Source organism: Amblyomma mixtum, chromosome 1 (genome assembly GCF_055824585.1).
Source record: "Amblyomma mixtum isolate Tamu chromosome 1, ASM5582458v1, whole genome shotgun sequence".
NCBI lineage: Eukaryota > Metazoa > Arthropoda > Arachnida > Ixodida > Ixodidae > Amblyomma > Amblyomma mixtum.
In genome coordinates, this window is record NC_143012.1 from 187,942,999 (window position 1) to 187,958,130 (window position 15,132).

At 47.2% G+C, this 15,132-nt stretch overlaps 1 protein-coding gene across 3 annotated transcripts in view; it reads left to right on the forward strand.

Annotated features, from left to right (window-relative positions):
• LOC149370271 (uncharacterized) overlaps window positions 1-12,437 on the forward strand; it is a 34,257-nt gene extending 21,820 nt beyond the window's left edge. For all 3 annotated transcript variants that reach the window (XM_089561058.1, XM_089561042.1, XM_089561050.1), the window contains exons 6-8: window positions 3,501-3,710; window positions 5,564-5,650; window positions 7,398-12,437. In XM_089561058.1, coding sequence (XP_089417184.1) covers window positions 3,501-3,710; window positions 5,564-5,650; window positions 7,398-7,451 — 351 coding nt within the window. In that variant the 3' untranslated portion in view covers window positions 7,452-12,437. The remainder of the gene's footprint in view (window positions 1-3,500; window positions 3,711-5,563; window positions 5,651-7,397) is intronic.
• Window positions 12,438-15,132: the final 2,695 nt, after the last annotated feature.

The following is a 15,132-nucleotide window of genomic DNA, read 5'->3' on the forward strand; positions in this document are numbered from 1 at the left end:
AAGCGGCTTTTAAATTCGGTCTAAGTGGTGAAGTCCGATTCGTGGTTTTGGTACCAAAGGTGGGCAACGCCGGTCAGGTAGAAGATGACGTTGGTAAGCTTCATACTGTCGTCCCATCGGTTATGAGCGCTCACGCTGTTGTAAGATGACAGCCAGTCCTCCATGTTGTTGTCGTCCGTGCCGCTGAAGACGGCAGGGTCGCGCTGGCGGAGCGCACCATGGCAAGCAACGGGTGCCGGCAAGGAGCCGGCTGGCTGGTTGGCGTTGGCAGGCATGGGGGTAGCGATGGTCCGGTTGCGTAGCTCCAGGACGGAATCCCACAGCCTCCACCAAGATGTAACGGCCTTTATTGACAGTTGTGAAGGCCGGTTAGAGCAGGAAAGGACAGGTCCGGTCCCAGAACAGTTCACGCTCTCGTCTCGCGCCGCGCGTCGGCTCGGCTGCTTCAGCTGCCGATCGTCGTCTTCTCGTCTCGCGCCTCGTGTCTGTTCTGCTGCTCCGACTGCTGATCATCTTCCTCTTTACGTACCGTTTTTCCTAGAGACAGTGCGTCGAATCCATGCTCGGTACACAAGTGCGCCGTCTCTGATGAGGAGTTTCTGACTGCTCAGCCACTGCTCTTGACGTGTTCATCGGTATCTGTGGCTCAGAGCTTCCGTTTTTAGACCAATGCGGCATTCTCTTGTGTTTAGAGTGAGAAAGCCAGCACTGAAAAGTGCTTTGACGCAGGTGCAGTCTTCGCTTCAAAGAGCACCGCTTTTTTCCTGTGCTCACAATCTTGCCCTACTCTGTTACTCTGCTCCCTTTTTGCTTATTAAGAGGAAAGCGCTCACCTCAGAAGAATGCCTTAAAACTTGCTGTCTCCAAGGATAGGCGTAACCCACGCCTTTGTGCAGTGGTGCATATGTGCAGGGGAAGAGGGCCTTGTGTTCGCCCCTGCCGATAATGCGTCTTCCTCCGAAGCACCACAATGTGCAATGATGCTATGTTGGTCTATGCAAGGACTCGCCTCAGAAATCCTGGGCACTGCGTCCCGTGTACTACGTCCCGGGTACTACGTCCCCGGGTACTGCGTCCTGGGTACTACATCCGGGTACTGTGTCCTGGGTACTACGTCCATGTACTGCGTGGCATGTTCCACTTGCCACACGTGTGCAATGTCTTCGCTGACATCCTTTGGCCTTTCCACAATGGCCAACACGGATACGAACGTGTGGTCTTGCATGTGGTAGGTGACTGTGTGCCATGCGAGTGAGGTCGGAGAAATTGCAGCATCAGATGCAACACATCGCCAACATGTCCACAAGATGCAACACGTCCACAAGTGTTAATAGCGCGTTTCAGTTGCCATCGAGGTAGCCTACAGAGAAGGGCACGCGTGCCAGGTGAGTGACCGTGCTGAAAACGGGACGGCAGCAGTGTCCGCCGCTTCCGTGGTGCGGGGCTGATGGAGGGACGTTGGGTGGGGTCGCAGACGGAGGCACTTGCTTCTGCTCGCTTCTCCCTCTTGGTTCCATCTCTTGATCTTCGCAACTGTCATTGCCCAAGGAAAAAGAAGCTCGGTCCTTGCTTCTTGCGCTGTGCTCATTGCGGTGTGTTTGCGGCCATGTTGCGCAGTCTGGTATTGGTGACATGAGGTGGTGCAGTCGTGGAAGCGTGACTCTGGATTAAGTACAGGGTGATACTATCTCTGGTGTTCAGAATGTGGGGGATGGAGTTCGCAATTTTTCAACTTGTTTTTTCGCAGCAAAAGGATTTTTTTTTTGGAGCTGACTTATTTTTTGGAGTGTTCGATTATTCGGACCATTTTCCAGGTCCCGCAGGTTTCGAAAAATTGGTCACCAACTGTACATGGCATTATTCTTAGGAGTGTGGGTAACGCGAGTCTCTGCAAGGTGATAGCATCTAGTCAGGTTGTGGCACTGCATAGGAGGATCCGTATAGTACCTGCCAATTCTCCCGAATTGCCTGGGAGATTCCCAAATTTCAACCGACCCTTCCGGTTGCACAAGCATGCTGTTAGTATTTCTCCCAAAAACTGTCTTCAGCATTGTCCAGAATCATATTTTCAGGAAAAAAAAAAGAGACTCAAAACAAATCCCTGCTGGCTCGTGCTTGTTATCTGCCTAAAGCCAATGCGACTGTAGCCACTACACTCGGCAACAAATTTTTAAAACTTAAAAACTCCGGACTGCTTCATGCTTTTATTGAGAGCCGCCAGGTTTTCGATTGGCTGATGCATGTTTGTGACAAGTTTTTTTAAAGCGGTCATGTACATAATTTTGGTTTTTCGAAACAAACAGCTTGTTTCTGGTGCTCATCCTAGGGTGCGGGAGCCGCTGTGTTAAATTTTCTCTACATTTAGTGTGTTGAGTTAGCTGTGTTCAGTTAGCTGTGCTCAGTTAGCTGTGTTCAGTTAGTGTGTTCACTTAGTCAGCTCGGTTCCGGGATGTTCGCCCATTCCCTCGCGGTCGTTCGGACGTACGTGCAGCGAAAAAGTGAAAGGTAGGTGGCGAGGTTTGATTTCAAGGTCATAGCGTGTGCCAGAAGCCAACATCGTCCTCACATTGGTTAAAATGCAGTGCTGCCATATGCGCTACTTAAGATAAGCAGATAAACATTGTTGAAATTGGCGAGGTTTCTCATATGCACTGTGCAAGTCCGCCACCAATTTTCGAGCACCATTAATTTGGTTCTGTGGTGCGAGTTAAGAGGAACCAAGGTGGCCCATGTTGTGTGTGCCGTCCGTGGCAGCATGGATGAACTCTCTTCAAGATTCTGAGAAAAGCAGCGCTGGCATGCAATGGACAAGAAGTGGACAGAATTTCGCCCTTGTGTATGGTCCGCCAGTGCCACTTTTCTCAGAATGGTTTCAAACCAACTCACCCAGCAACATTGCTTCCTCGGAAAGAGTCTGTTCTGAGGAGTGGTCTGCTGTGAGTTGTTGCAGCGACCTACGCATATTACGAACAAGTTGCCTTTAGATGCTGGCTGCCGTTTGCGCCTCACATTGCACGAGGCTTGGAGGGAAAAGCACATTCATCAGAGGCCCTGGGGTGTAACTTGACACTGCAAAACTTCTGCTGATGAAGAGCCGCCACTTGTAAGAATTTTTTCTGGAAGCTACTGCAAGAAATGTTTTACATGAGCAGAGATTTCTATGGTGAAATCACTCTTCAAATCGGCACGTTCAAACGTTGGGAACATGCCCTCCGTTCTCCTAAATTTTGACATTGACACGTTTTGGCAGGTATGCGTATCTGAAAGGGGGCAACGATGGGGAATGGTTTTGAGGAATTCTTAATTGGGAGACCACATTGGCGAAGAAAGATGGCAAAGAAATGCATTGTGTTCTTCCACCTTTGTCGCATTCATGCCGGAGAGCGTAGTGCTTTGCCGTCCAAGCACTTACCTGCCCACTGCCCTCTAACAACCTAGTGAGACCTTGTGTGCAACGTTGTATGGATATTTGTAAGTGACCTCGTGTGGTTCCTGTGCAGGGTTGTGGCGAGGGCGTGGCCATGCGGCTGGTGGAGTTCTCGGGGGAGCCGTATGACGAGCTGGACCTCTCCTCCAAGCCCAAGAAAGTTGAGGGAGGAGGAGGGGAGAAGTGCCGCTTCCAGCTGTGTGCCACCTGTGCCCAGCACATCCCCACCGTCAGTCAGCTGCACCACTACAAGTACCACACCTTCCACCGATGCAAGGAAAAGGTATCCTGTACACAGGGGGCCTTGGGTCTTGCTCTTGGTCGGGGTTCTAGACGCTTGACCATTTTTGTTGAGATAGCGAGCGCTTGTTACCGGGCTCTTTGACACTCGTGTAGACAGGTTTTGACAGTCGGTACTTGCTACCAGACCTTTTAACACACTCATGTAGACAGGTTTTGACAGTGGGTACCTGCTACCAGGTCCTTTGACACACTCGTGTAGACAGGTTTCGACAGTGGGTTTCTGCTACCAGGCCCTTTGACACGCTCGTGTAGACAGGTTTTGACAGTGGGTACCTGCTACCAGGCCCTTTAACACACTCGTGTAGACAGGTTTTGATAGTCGGTACCTGCTACCAGGCCCTTTGACACACTCGTATAGACAGGTTTTGACAGTGGGGACCTGCTACCAGGCCCTTTAACACACTCGTGTAGACAGGTTTTGATAGTGGGTACCTGCTACCAGGCCCTTTGACACACTCGTGTAGACAGGCTTTGACAGTGGGTACTTGCTACCAGGCCCTTTAACACGCTCATGTAGACAGGTTTTGACAGTGGGTACCTGCTACCAGACCCTCTGACACACTCGTGTAGACAGGTTTTGACAGTGGGTACCTGCTACCAGGCCCTTTAACACACTCGTGTAGACAGGTTTTGATAGTGGGTACCTGCTACCAGGCCCTTCGGACACACTCGTGTAGACAGGCTTTGACAGTGGGTACTTGCTACCAGGCCCTTTGACACACTCGTGTAGACAGGTTCTGACAGTGGGTACCTGCTACCAGACCCTCTGACACACTCGTGTAGACAGGTTTTGATAGTGGGTACCTGCTACCAGGCCCTTTGACACACTTGTGTAGACAGGTTTTGACAGTGGGTACCTGCTACCAGGACCTTTAACACACTCGTGTAGACAGGTTTTGACAGTGGGTACTTGCTACCAGGCCCTTTGACACACTCGTGTAGACAGGTTTTGATAGTGGGTACCTGCTACCAGGCCCTTTGACACACTCGTGTAGACAGGTTTTGACAGTGGGTACCTGCTACCAGGACCTTTGGCACACTCGTGTAGACAGGTTTTGACAGTGGGTACCTGCTACCAGGACCTTTAACACACTCGTGTAGAGAGGTTTTGACAGTGGGTACCTGCTACCAGGACCTTTTACACACTCGTGTAGACAGGTTTTGACAGTGGGTACTTGCTACCAGGCCCTTTAACACACTCATGTAGACAGGTTTTGACAGTGGGTACCTGCTACCAGGCCCTTTAACACACTCGTGTAGACAGGTTTTGACAGTGGGTACCTGCTACCAGACCCTCTGACACACTCGTGTAGACAGGTTTTGACAGTGGGTACTTGCTACCAGGCCCTTTAACACACTTGTGTAGACAGGTTTTGACAGTGGGTACCTGCTACCAGACCCTCTGACACACTCGTGTAGACAGGTTTTGACAGTGGGTACTTGCTACCAGGCCCTTTAACACACTCATGTAGACAGGTTTTGACAGTGGGTACCTGCTACCAGGCCCTTTAACACACTCGTGTAGACAGGTTTTGACAGTGGGTACCTGCTACCAGGCCCTTTGGCACACTCGTGTAGACAGGTTTTGACAGTGGGTACCTGCTACCAGGCCCTTTGACACACTCGTGTAGACAGGTTTTGAAACGCGTCTTTTGCTGGCAGACAAACTACAGCATAGTTGTACAGAGCCAAACAGCTTATTTTGAATGGGACCAAAGGTTGGTTGGAGTTGGCCTCACTGACCGTTTGTGATAACTACATTTCCCATCAGAACACACTAGAAACAGCTACCCCCCGAATGTGCAACCCCCCCGTGTGTGTGTGTGTGTGCAGATTGAGCGTCTGCGGGAGGAACAGAAGGTGACCGAGTCGCATATCATCCTCGAGCGATGCCTGCAGGACGACGCCTGGGTCAACCAGGTGGGGCTTCCCTCTCTCACCCACCCTTCCATGTATACCGACCTTTATTTAACGCTGTAATTAATGCCCAGGTGTTCATGAATTGTCGGATAGAAGTTGCAAACTTCGAGGATTTTGATTGATGGATTGATCAGTCTATTCCTGAAACACTGGGGATAGGCCTCAGACGAAAAGCTGGGGTTTCAGCTTGAGGGGGTCTGTGGCCTTATTGTTGATTGCCTTTCACTGCAGAAATGGAAAAGTGAAAGATTTTTATGCAAAAGGAAGAACTGATTGTGTGGTAGTAATGATATCCAGCTAATTTTGGGGATTTCTCAATAACACCTGAAAATGGTGAAACAGCATGCAAATAAGCAGACACTGCAGTAAGTTAAGTGCGAAATTCAGAACTGCACCGTTGCCTGAAAATGCAGCACACGTCCGCGGGTTGTGTTTTCGTGATGACAGGTAGTAACTTGCATTTTGTCAATCAGGCGGGAAGCTATTGAGCCTCTAATATCCATCGTTTTATTTTTTGTATGTTCCAGAGAACTAGTTCTAAATAGCTGTCCATTGGAGCCAAAGACCGCTCCATATTTACAGAGACTATCATTTTATTTCAACGCCACAGAAGCAGCCCTCTTTTTGGTTGCATCAGTTTTTCCAGAAAACTGCGCACAAACAGGCCAGTCAAACAAAAGTTTTGTTTTATTCTCTTTGTTTGTTGCTCACCCCACTCGTACCAACAGTAGTGGCTATTAACAACTCTTTATTGAAAAATAAATATGCTTCTCTTTCTGAAAGGCTAAAACATTTGTTTCTATCATAAGCTTCAAGGCAGTAGCGATGGTGCAAATGTTGCAATAAATGGCCATTGACCGGGCAAGCATGGGCCCCCAACTTTAGGGGTATTGGAGTGATGACCAAGGTCACTAATGACACTAAGGTAAGAAAAAAAGGTCTAAATCAGCTAGAAATACAGTGAAATAGATCTGAAGAGCTTGAACTGTGCTTTTAGGGCCCATTTGCGGGGATAAATTTACCTCGGGACAGAATAGGGACAGAATATAACCAGGTTTGTCCCTAACTGCCCCCAGATTCTCTTAGTGGGGCAGTCATATGGCGTTGTTCTTCCAAATGAGAGGTGCTGATAGTTTGTTGTGAAAACCAAGGGCGAATGGTGCATTGGGCCTTTGCTTTGTTCAATTTTTATCTACAGCACAGTGCTTGTGCATATATAGAATGGTTTTAAAGACTACATCTCTCTGTTGTGTGATGCAAAACCTTCTGAAGGGCCAAGCGTGGATGCTGTGATATAGGTCACAAGAAACCACATGTTTATATATATGCCTTTTTTATGTATATATCGTGAATGTCCTTCTTCTTTGGTACCCTGGAGTAATACAGCAGGCCCTGAAAGCCAGCAATCAATTTGGGAAGTAATATGCTCAGTGGGGACACCCCACTGAAGACAGAACGTGCAGTGCTTGTTTGCTACATGCATGTGCAGGTATGGAAAGTTTAAAAAAAATTTGGAGGTACTACACATGCAAGAGCGCTGGATGCACTGCTGTAGAAGTGCATTGATTCTCCATAGAAGCCCCTGTGTTCTATCGATGCTATAATCTTGATCTGCTGGTTCTTCCTGTTCTTTGTCTTCCTATTCTCTGTGTAGGGGATGTCGGGTCTTCCCCTTGTGATGTGTGCACAGTGGGCCCTGACTAGCGTGTGTGGTGTGAGCATTGTGTTCGTCATTTCTTGCACGCAGATGTTTGCAGACCTGCAGAAGCTGTGGCGGACATGCGTGCCCGAGTCCAGTTGACCGGCTCGAATGCGCCCGCCTCACACAGCCACCCCGGATTCTTCCCTGCATTCTCTGTCGTTGTCCCCGGGCCAGCCCCTTCCCTTCACAACCACAGCATGCGCTGCTTTTTGTGTACAGTCATTTTGTTTATTTTTTTTTCTATCTTCACTTCTCCCCCCCACTGTACCATGTCCTCCACACCTTCCCCCAAGAAAGCAGGAAGTCCCCCTCTCCACTTGACCCAAATGGCCCCCAGTTTTGTGCTGTTTTTGCCCATCACCATCATCTTAGTTATTGCCAGTGTGCTTGACTTGACCCGCGATGAATTTTATTGATTCCACTTTACAATTGCAGCAGCTTCCCTTTTGATAACACACGTGTTCCTTTCATGGCTTCAGTCAATGGCTGGCTTCCTGCACGTCATCAGAGTAATGTGAGACCACCCTTTGTTTGCATTGTTACGGCTTACTGGGGGGTTTTTCATTGTTTTGTGTTTGGCAAAAGGTGGTTTGCAAGTTAAAAATTGGTGTTGACTAGAGGAAAAGACAAGCAGGTGGTTTTCCCTGCATCATATTCACCTGGGCATTCTGGCAGTCTTACCCGTATTGTGCAGTGGGCAGGATGGGGCATGTATCTTGTACTTTTGGAATCAACTTCTTTTACCCAGCGAGAGGTTTCAAGTTGGGAGATTGGCATAGGCGGCAATATACACTTCATATTGAGTGTTCTGACCTCATTTGTAGAGTTGCTTGTGACGTGCTCAGAAAATTTTCGCATAATTTGCACACCCCCCCAATTTGAAGCCTTAATTTAAAGAAAAAAAGTGAAAAATTACGCGAGTAAATGCGGTAGTGTGTTCACTACTACTGCTAGAATTGGGCGCGCACGTGTTCGGTCAGTCGGCCGTCAACCTGAACTGGCTGGTGTGATGATTCAAGAGGTAGGACAGAAAGTAATTAACAATTCTGGTCACTGGTATCATGTGTCCCTTCGCTCTCACTTCGTTTCCCTTTGATGCCATTCACTTGTTGCTGCAAGAACTGCCGACAAAACTGGGGGCCAGGTGGTCATGGTCGGTCGACTTTTTACCAGTCTTTCCCTCTGCACCCTCCCCTTTTGCTCCCCCACCCCCCCTACTTTTAGAAGGTGGTCATTCTCGACTGTTGCCCCTTATGTTTCGGAGCTCTGTTTTGGCATGTGATGTGTGGTTGTACCGTTCAACTTGAAAACCGTAAGAACAAAGGAGAAAAACAATTTTGGGAAGTGTTGGCACTGTGTGTGTGTGTGCTGTATTGCTGTGCAGAACAAAGGGCATTTGTGGTGGCCACGTCAGCTGGAGATTGAAACCGGTGTGCTTTCTGCGGTGGCTGTCCCGATGGGCACTGAACCTCCCTTGGACGTCGTGCGGATGTTCAGGATGTCTGCAGGATGTCCTGCAGATGTTCAGGATGTCTGCAGGACATCCATGGGAGGTTTAGGATGTCTTCAGGACATCCATGGGAGGTTCAGGATGTCTTCAGGACATCCATGGGAGGTTCAGTGCTCATTGGGGTGGGATGACTTTTTCACTAGCAACGCGTGTCTCCTGTTCCTCCACTGCCATGTAAGATTGTAACCCCTCCCCCCTTGCCTTGTCAGGCAGCCAGAACTGCTGGCGCAAGTTCTGTGGTACGCTTCAAATAACTTTCGACGTCATTTGACCGAGTTCAGTGATTATTACCCGGGCTAATGTTCGTGAGAGACCAGGCTATCCCTCATTAACTACATGGTTACAAGAAGGCTGCCCTGTTTTCATGGGTAATCCTCTGTTCATAAAGCAACGTCACAGGGATTAAAGGCTGCTTCACAGTGGTCTATTTTTATCTGCCTTTCCAGTTTGGGTGGAAAAGCTCGCTAGATGGTGTCATCATGTTGGGCTCTGACATGCTCTAATTGCAAAGCAGAATGGGTTCAGGAGTTGTAGTTAATAGTAGCTGCAGTTTTTCGGGCTACCTTGAATGTTCTTCAGTTTTTTTACTCTGTTATTTTGTAGACTTTTTTAGTTCTTGAGGCTTTGCTGCCAGGATAGACTTTTGCTAAGCCAGCGGCTTTTGACTAGCGTGTGTAGTGTTGTAAACAATGAAAGGAGTTCATGTAAGTTTAATAAAGCCTGTTAAGAGAGTATTGCTCCAGAACAGTGGAGATTGTTCGCTCCAGTTTTGTTTTACTGCATTCCCTGTAATGATTGACGCGGCATCTAAACTATCTTGAAACAACTTTTCTTACAGAAGTGTACTCTTTTGATTCTTCAGTTTTAAAACCGCCAACTCCTTTCAAAAATCTGCTCAGCGCAAGGATCGGCCTGTGTTGGTGGTTGATGAGCCACGGCAGACGAGTTCCTTGCGTTGTTTACTGGCAAAACTTCAGACCTGGATATGTACCTGTGCTGTAAATAGATGTCTTTCATCATTTCAATGCAAGCAAATTTTTCTGGCAGAGTTTTTGCAGTTAGCAGTATTAAACCGTGCACTGTTTAACATTGTTCGGGTGTGTGCTTCCTTTAATCAAGCTAGCTCCACTAATGCGCATAGCTACAATGGAGGAAAATGCTGTTCTCATTGCCATTGTTTTTTTGCCTTAGGTGCCATTCTTAAGCAAGAAGACTAGATGTCTTTTTTTTTATTTTGCAACCTGCGGGTTGATCGCTATTGGATTCCTCTGTATTAGATATTGAACTGAATGTCATAGTTTCAAAATGGTCTTGCACTGTTTCGTGATGCATTTGACTTGCATCACGGTTCACTGTCTTTGCAGTGTCCATGATCAGCGTTTTGACGTAGTCTCGTTTTTCAAGCTTCAGGCAGGCTAAGCAAGCACCGTGTGCGAGTTGTCTTAATATAAGTGTTGGGCATCATTCAAGTCATGCACATAAACAGCTGCACCAGTTGTGTATACAGGCAATGAATGATTTTGTATAGCCGTTGTTTGGATCTATATTGTATTGAGCTTTTACGCCTTGTTAGTGACTGTCGGGTTTTACTTGCTGCCACGTTTTTGTAGTTTTCTTTCTAGTTCAATTTAGTCCGTTTTACTATCTTCTTCTAGTTTTTCTCTGTCCACGGCATTTGGAATGAAGCTCGTCTTTCCGTTTTGAACTTTCTTTTCGTGTTTCGATTTTGGCCGCACCTCAAGGATTGGAGGACATACCTTGTAATGAAGCTGCTTTTTCTTGTCTGCTGCCTTTTCTAGTGACAGTATTGTTTACTATAACGCTGCTCTTTTTTGGATTGTGCATTTTTCCGAGTGAGCACATCGTGGTGCAATTTAACTGGGTGCTCAGTGTTGCTGAGTGGGAAAGGCCGTATACGGCAAGGCAGCTCCCACAATGCAGGGAGGATTTTGCTCAGGTGAGGCAGTTGCATGCAACACTTGGTAGTCGTCTCTCGTCTCGCTGTGGCGTGTGTGTGCATCTATGAAGGGGTTCTGTGCTGCGGGAGCATCGAAAAGTGGGGCGACTGTAAAGGCTTCTAGAATATAGATTGCAGTTTGCGCACATAGTGCAGTCATTCACTATTCCTGCAGTGTTCCGGGTCTCCCTCCCGCTCCCCTTGCAGGGAGCCCCGACACATCAAAAAAAATTTTTTTTCTTCTCACTTAGTTTCTGTGCATTGTTCACCACATTTCAAAGCATTGTTTGGCTAACAGCAGTGTCCTTTATGTAGTATGATTCACGACATAGGCTGGCTCATGCTTCATGCACACATCTACAGTTCAGCTCCCTCTGGAAAGCTTTGGAGCTGTAGAAAAGTAGCCACAGTCAGCTTGGCTGGTGAAGCCTGAAGCCTTGCCTGTCTGCTCTTGTAGCCCAAACGAGGGTTCTTGGCACAATTTCTGTGGCTTCCCATTCGCCTCACATACCCCACAACTTCGCAGGTTTCTAGATCTCGCCACAGTCGGCTTTGCATTCCTCGCACAGCCATGCTTTCCATGCTTTGGGAGCATGGCCTGGGCTGTGGCTGCTGGTATTGCTAACTCCTCCGTGTCTTTGAGCATGCGAGCTTGTGCTGGATGCTGGACTCGGCAGGACAGCTGGCATGCGGCTTTTTTCTTTGTTTGTTTTTACAAAAGTGCCGAGTGTAGGGGAAACTCTGCAAGCAGATTCATGTACATAAGAGCTCTGGGAGTGCTGTGTGTGTGTAGGTGTCAGATTTAGTGCGTAGTATTAGCTGGCCTCATCTCTGACTGTCATTGACACTGGCCAGACCTCTACACAGTACTGCGCTCGTGTCGGGCATTGGCATGTCTAATTTCTGTGTAGATTGTGTGCTCTGGGTGCATATGCAGAAGCAGTGTGCGTCTTGGAATGAGCAACAACTTTTCTTTGCTGCAACCTGCAAAATGAGTAACCTTTCCGTAATACTGATCGGCTGTTGCTACTGTGCTGGATTTGTGATACCTACTGTTTCCTCAAAGAACTAGCACTACATGGTGCCAAGGGACAGACAGGCTCGGACTCTCTATGCTTATAATCGTCATGTAAAAGTCTAGTTCACGCTCTGCGTTATGCAGTTAAGAAGGCTTTCAAGCTGGGAGCTGCTTTGTATGCATGTTCTGTTGGCCTGTTTTGTGTTAGTCTTGCCAAACCTTTTATGCAACAATCGCTGCTAGTAATGTATGGAGTAGAGTTTTTCGAGTGTGCCCACGTTTGGGAAGATTGTGCTGCCCGTGGAGTTTTTTGATTGCCGAACAGTGTTTTTTGTTGTCGATGAGCGACAGTCGAGAATGGCCTGCCTCAGCTTCTTCATAAATATTTGGCAGCGTCGTCAGAGCTGTCAAGCAGCTTTTGCTCTTCATCCTTCCCTGACTCTGTTCTGCATTTTAGCCTGACAGAGGCGTCTGTGTCACACCACGGTCAAGTGTGTATTTGTACAAGTGATTCTACCGATTCATTTCTAACCATGGTGTAATTTTTTTTTTCTAGCCAGTAGAGGTCAGGGGAAATAAAGCATTTCATGTAGTCCCATATGTGCTGTCATGGCTGTTCACTGTCACTTTATTTCATATATGGGGGAATACCGCCTACGCTTCCTGTAGCGCAGCGCTAGCGGTGTACTGCCGTGTACTAAATCGATTGACACTGTTCAGTATCGTAGTGCGGTTGAGGTGTCCATCAACCCATTCAGCTAGTTACACTTGCTACTCAGAGGTCCGAGAGAGACACACTGCTGAAACGTGGGGAGTGCGTCTAGAAGTTGTTTCACACTAAAATTGTGGGGTCACCTAAGCAATTATTATGTGTAAATGCGAGAGCAAATCGATGCCGTCATTTGCGTTCCACATTTCAGCCACAGGTTTCTGTTGAGAGCGGGGTTTTCGCACAGTGCTCACACATTAATAACTATCTACTGTGCTATCGTGGATTCACAGAGACAAGAACTAGCTGTGGTATTCATCATCAATCGGGATATAGCTAGCAACATAGAGGAGGTCTGTAGTATTAACGAGAGGGTGACAGCTTTCGTAATTAGGCTTAATGAGAGGTACATGCTGAAGGTGGTGCAGGCCTACACGCCTACATCAAGCCATGATGACCAGATTGATGAAAGCTTCTACGAAGACATGGAATTGGCAATGAAAAGAGTAAAATCACAGTGCACTACTAATGGATGACTTCAGTGCAAAGGTAGGCAAGAAGCAGGCTGGAGACCAGTCGGTAGGAGACTATGGCATAGGCTCGAGGAATAGCTGGGGAGAGTTATTAGTAAGGCCACCGGATTAGCTTAAACCTAAAAAGGGAATGGAAAAAATCAGTGAAGCGGAAGCCCATTAACGAGTTAGCTGTAAGAGGGAAAGTAGAACTCGGGATACCGCTGCAGAACAGATATTCAGCTCTAACCAAGGAAGACGAATGTTGAAAGAATGAAGGATAATCTCTGCTATCATTATGGAGTGTGCAGTAGAAGTAAGCGATAGAATGGTTCAGCACGATACTGGCAAGCTATCTCAGGAGACAAAAAATCTGATGAAGAAACGCCAAAGCATGAAAGCGTCTAACCCTATAGACAGAATATAACTGGCAAAGCTATTAAATAGGCGCAATGTAGCCGACATAAGGAAGTTTTAACGGAAAAAATTGAGCATGCTCTTAAGAACAGAGGTGGCCTAAAAGCAGTGGAGAAAACTAGGCATAGGTAAAAACCAGTTGTATGCTCTAAGAGACGGAGGGCAATGCCATTAGCAACGTGGATAAGATAGTTAAAGTAGCCGAAGAGTTCTACACAAATCTATACAATAGCAAATGTAATCAGAACATTAATGAGAGAGGCAGAAGCGCAGAGAAATGGTACATCCCGCCAGTAACGAAAGGAAGTAAAGAAAGTCTTAGGACCAATGCAAAGGCGGAAAGTAGCTGGTGAGGATCAGGTAACGGCAGATTTGTTGAAGGACGGAGGAGAGATTGGGCTAGAAAAACTAGCCATCCTGTATACGCAATGCCTTGTGACCTCTAGCGTACCAAGTGCTTGGAAGAACGCCAACATTTTTTCTTAATTCACGAGAAAGGAGATGTCAAGCACTTGAAGAATTAGCTGCCCGTTGCCTACAAGGTATTTACGAAGGTAATCGCAAATAGAATCAGGACAGCCTTAGACTCCAACCACCCAAATGACGACAATAGACCATATTCACACTAACAACCAGGTGATAGAGAAATGTGCAGAATATAACCAACCCCTACATATAGCGTTCATTGATTACGAGAAAGCATTTGACTTAGCGGAAACCTCAGCAGTCGTGCAGGCATTGCGGAATAAGGGTCTAGAAGAGTCTTATGTCAAAATACTGGAAGATTTCTATAACGACTGCACAGCTACCATAGTCCTTCATAAAGTCATCGCTAAAATTTCAATAAGGAAGGGTGTCAGGCAGGGAGACATTATCGCCAATGCTATTCATCTCCTGTTTAAGGAGGTGTCGCGATGCCTGGATTGGGTACAGTTGGGGATAAGAGTTGATGGAGAATGCCTAAGTAATCCGCGATTCGCTGATGACACTGCCTTGCTAAGTCACTCAGGAGATGAGCTGCAAAGCATGATCAGTGAGTTAGACAGTCAGGGAAGAACGGTAGTTCTGAAAATTAACATGCGGAAAACCAAAGTAATGTTCAACAGTCCCGGAAGAAGGGAACAGCAGTTCGCAATTGGTAGCAAGGTGCTGGAAGTGGTATAAGAATACCTCTACTTAGTGCAAGTAATGGCTGCTGATCCGGATCTTGAGAGGGAAATAACGAATAAAAATAAGGTGAGTGCATATGGCAGGTTCTCTCAGACTATGAATGGCAGTTTGCCAATATCCCTCCAGCGGAAAGTATACAACTGTATCTTACCAGTACTCACCTATGGGGAAGAAACGTGGAGGTTAACAAAGAGGGTTCAGCTTAAGTTAAGGACAACGCAACGATCTATGGAAAGAAAAATGATAGATGCAACGTTAAGAGACAGGAAGCGGGCGGAGTGGGTGAGAGAACAAACGCCCGTTCATGACATTCTAGTCAAAATCATGAGGACGAAATGGGCTTGTACATGTATGTAATGTGAAAGCAGGATAACCACTGCTCCTTAAGGGTAACGGAGTGGATTCCAAAAGAAGGCAAGCGTAGCAGGGGCCGGCAGAAAGTCAGGTGGGCGGATGAGATTAAGAAGTTTGCTTGGATACGGTAGTC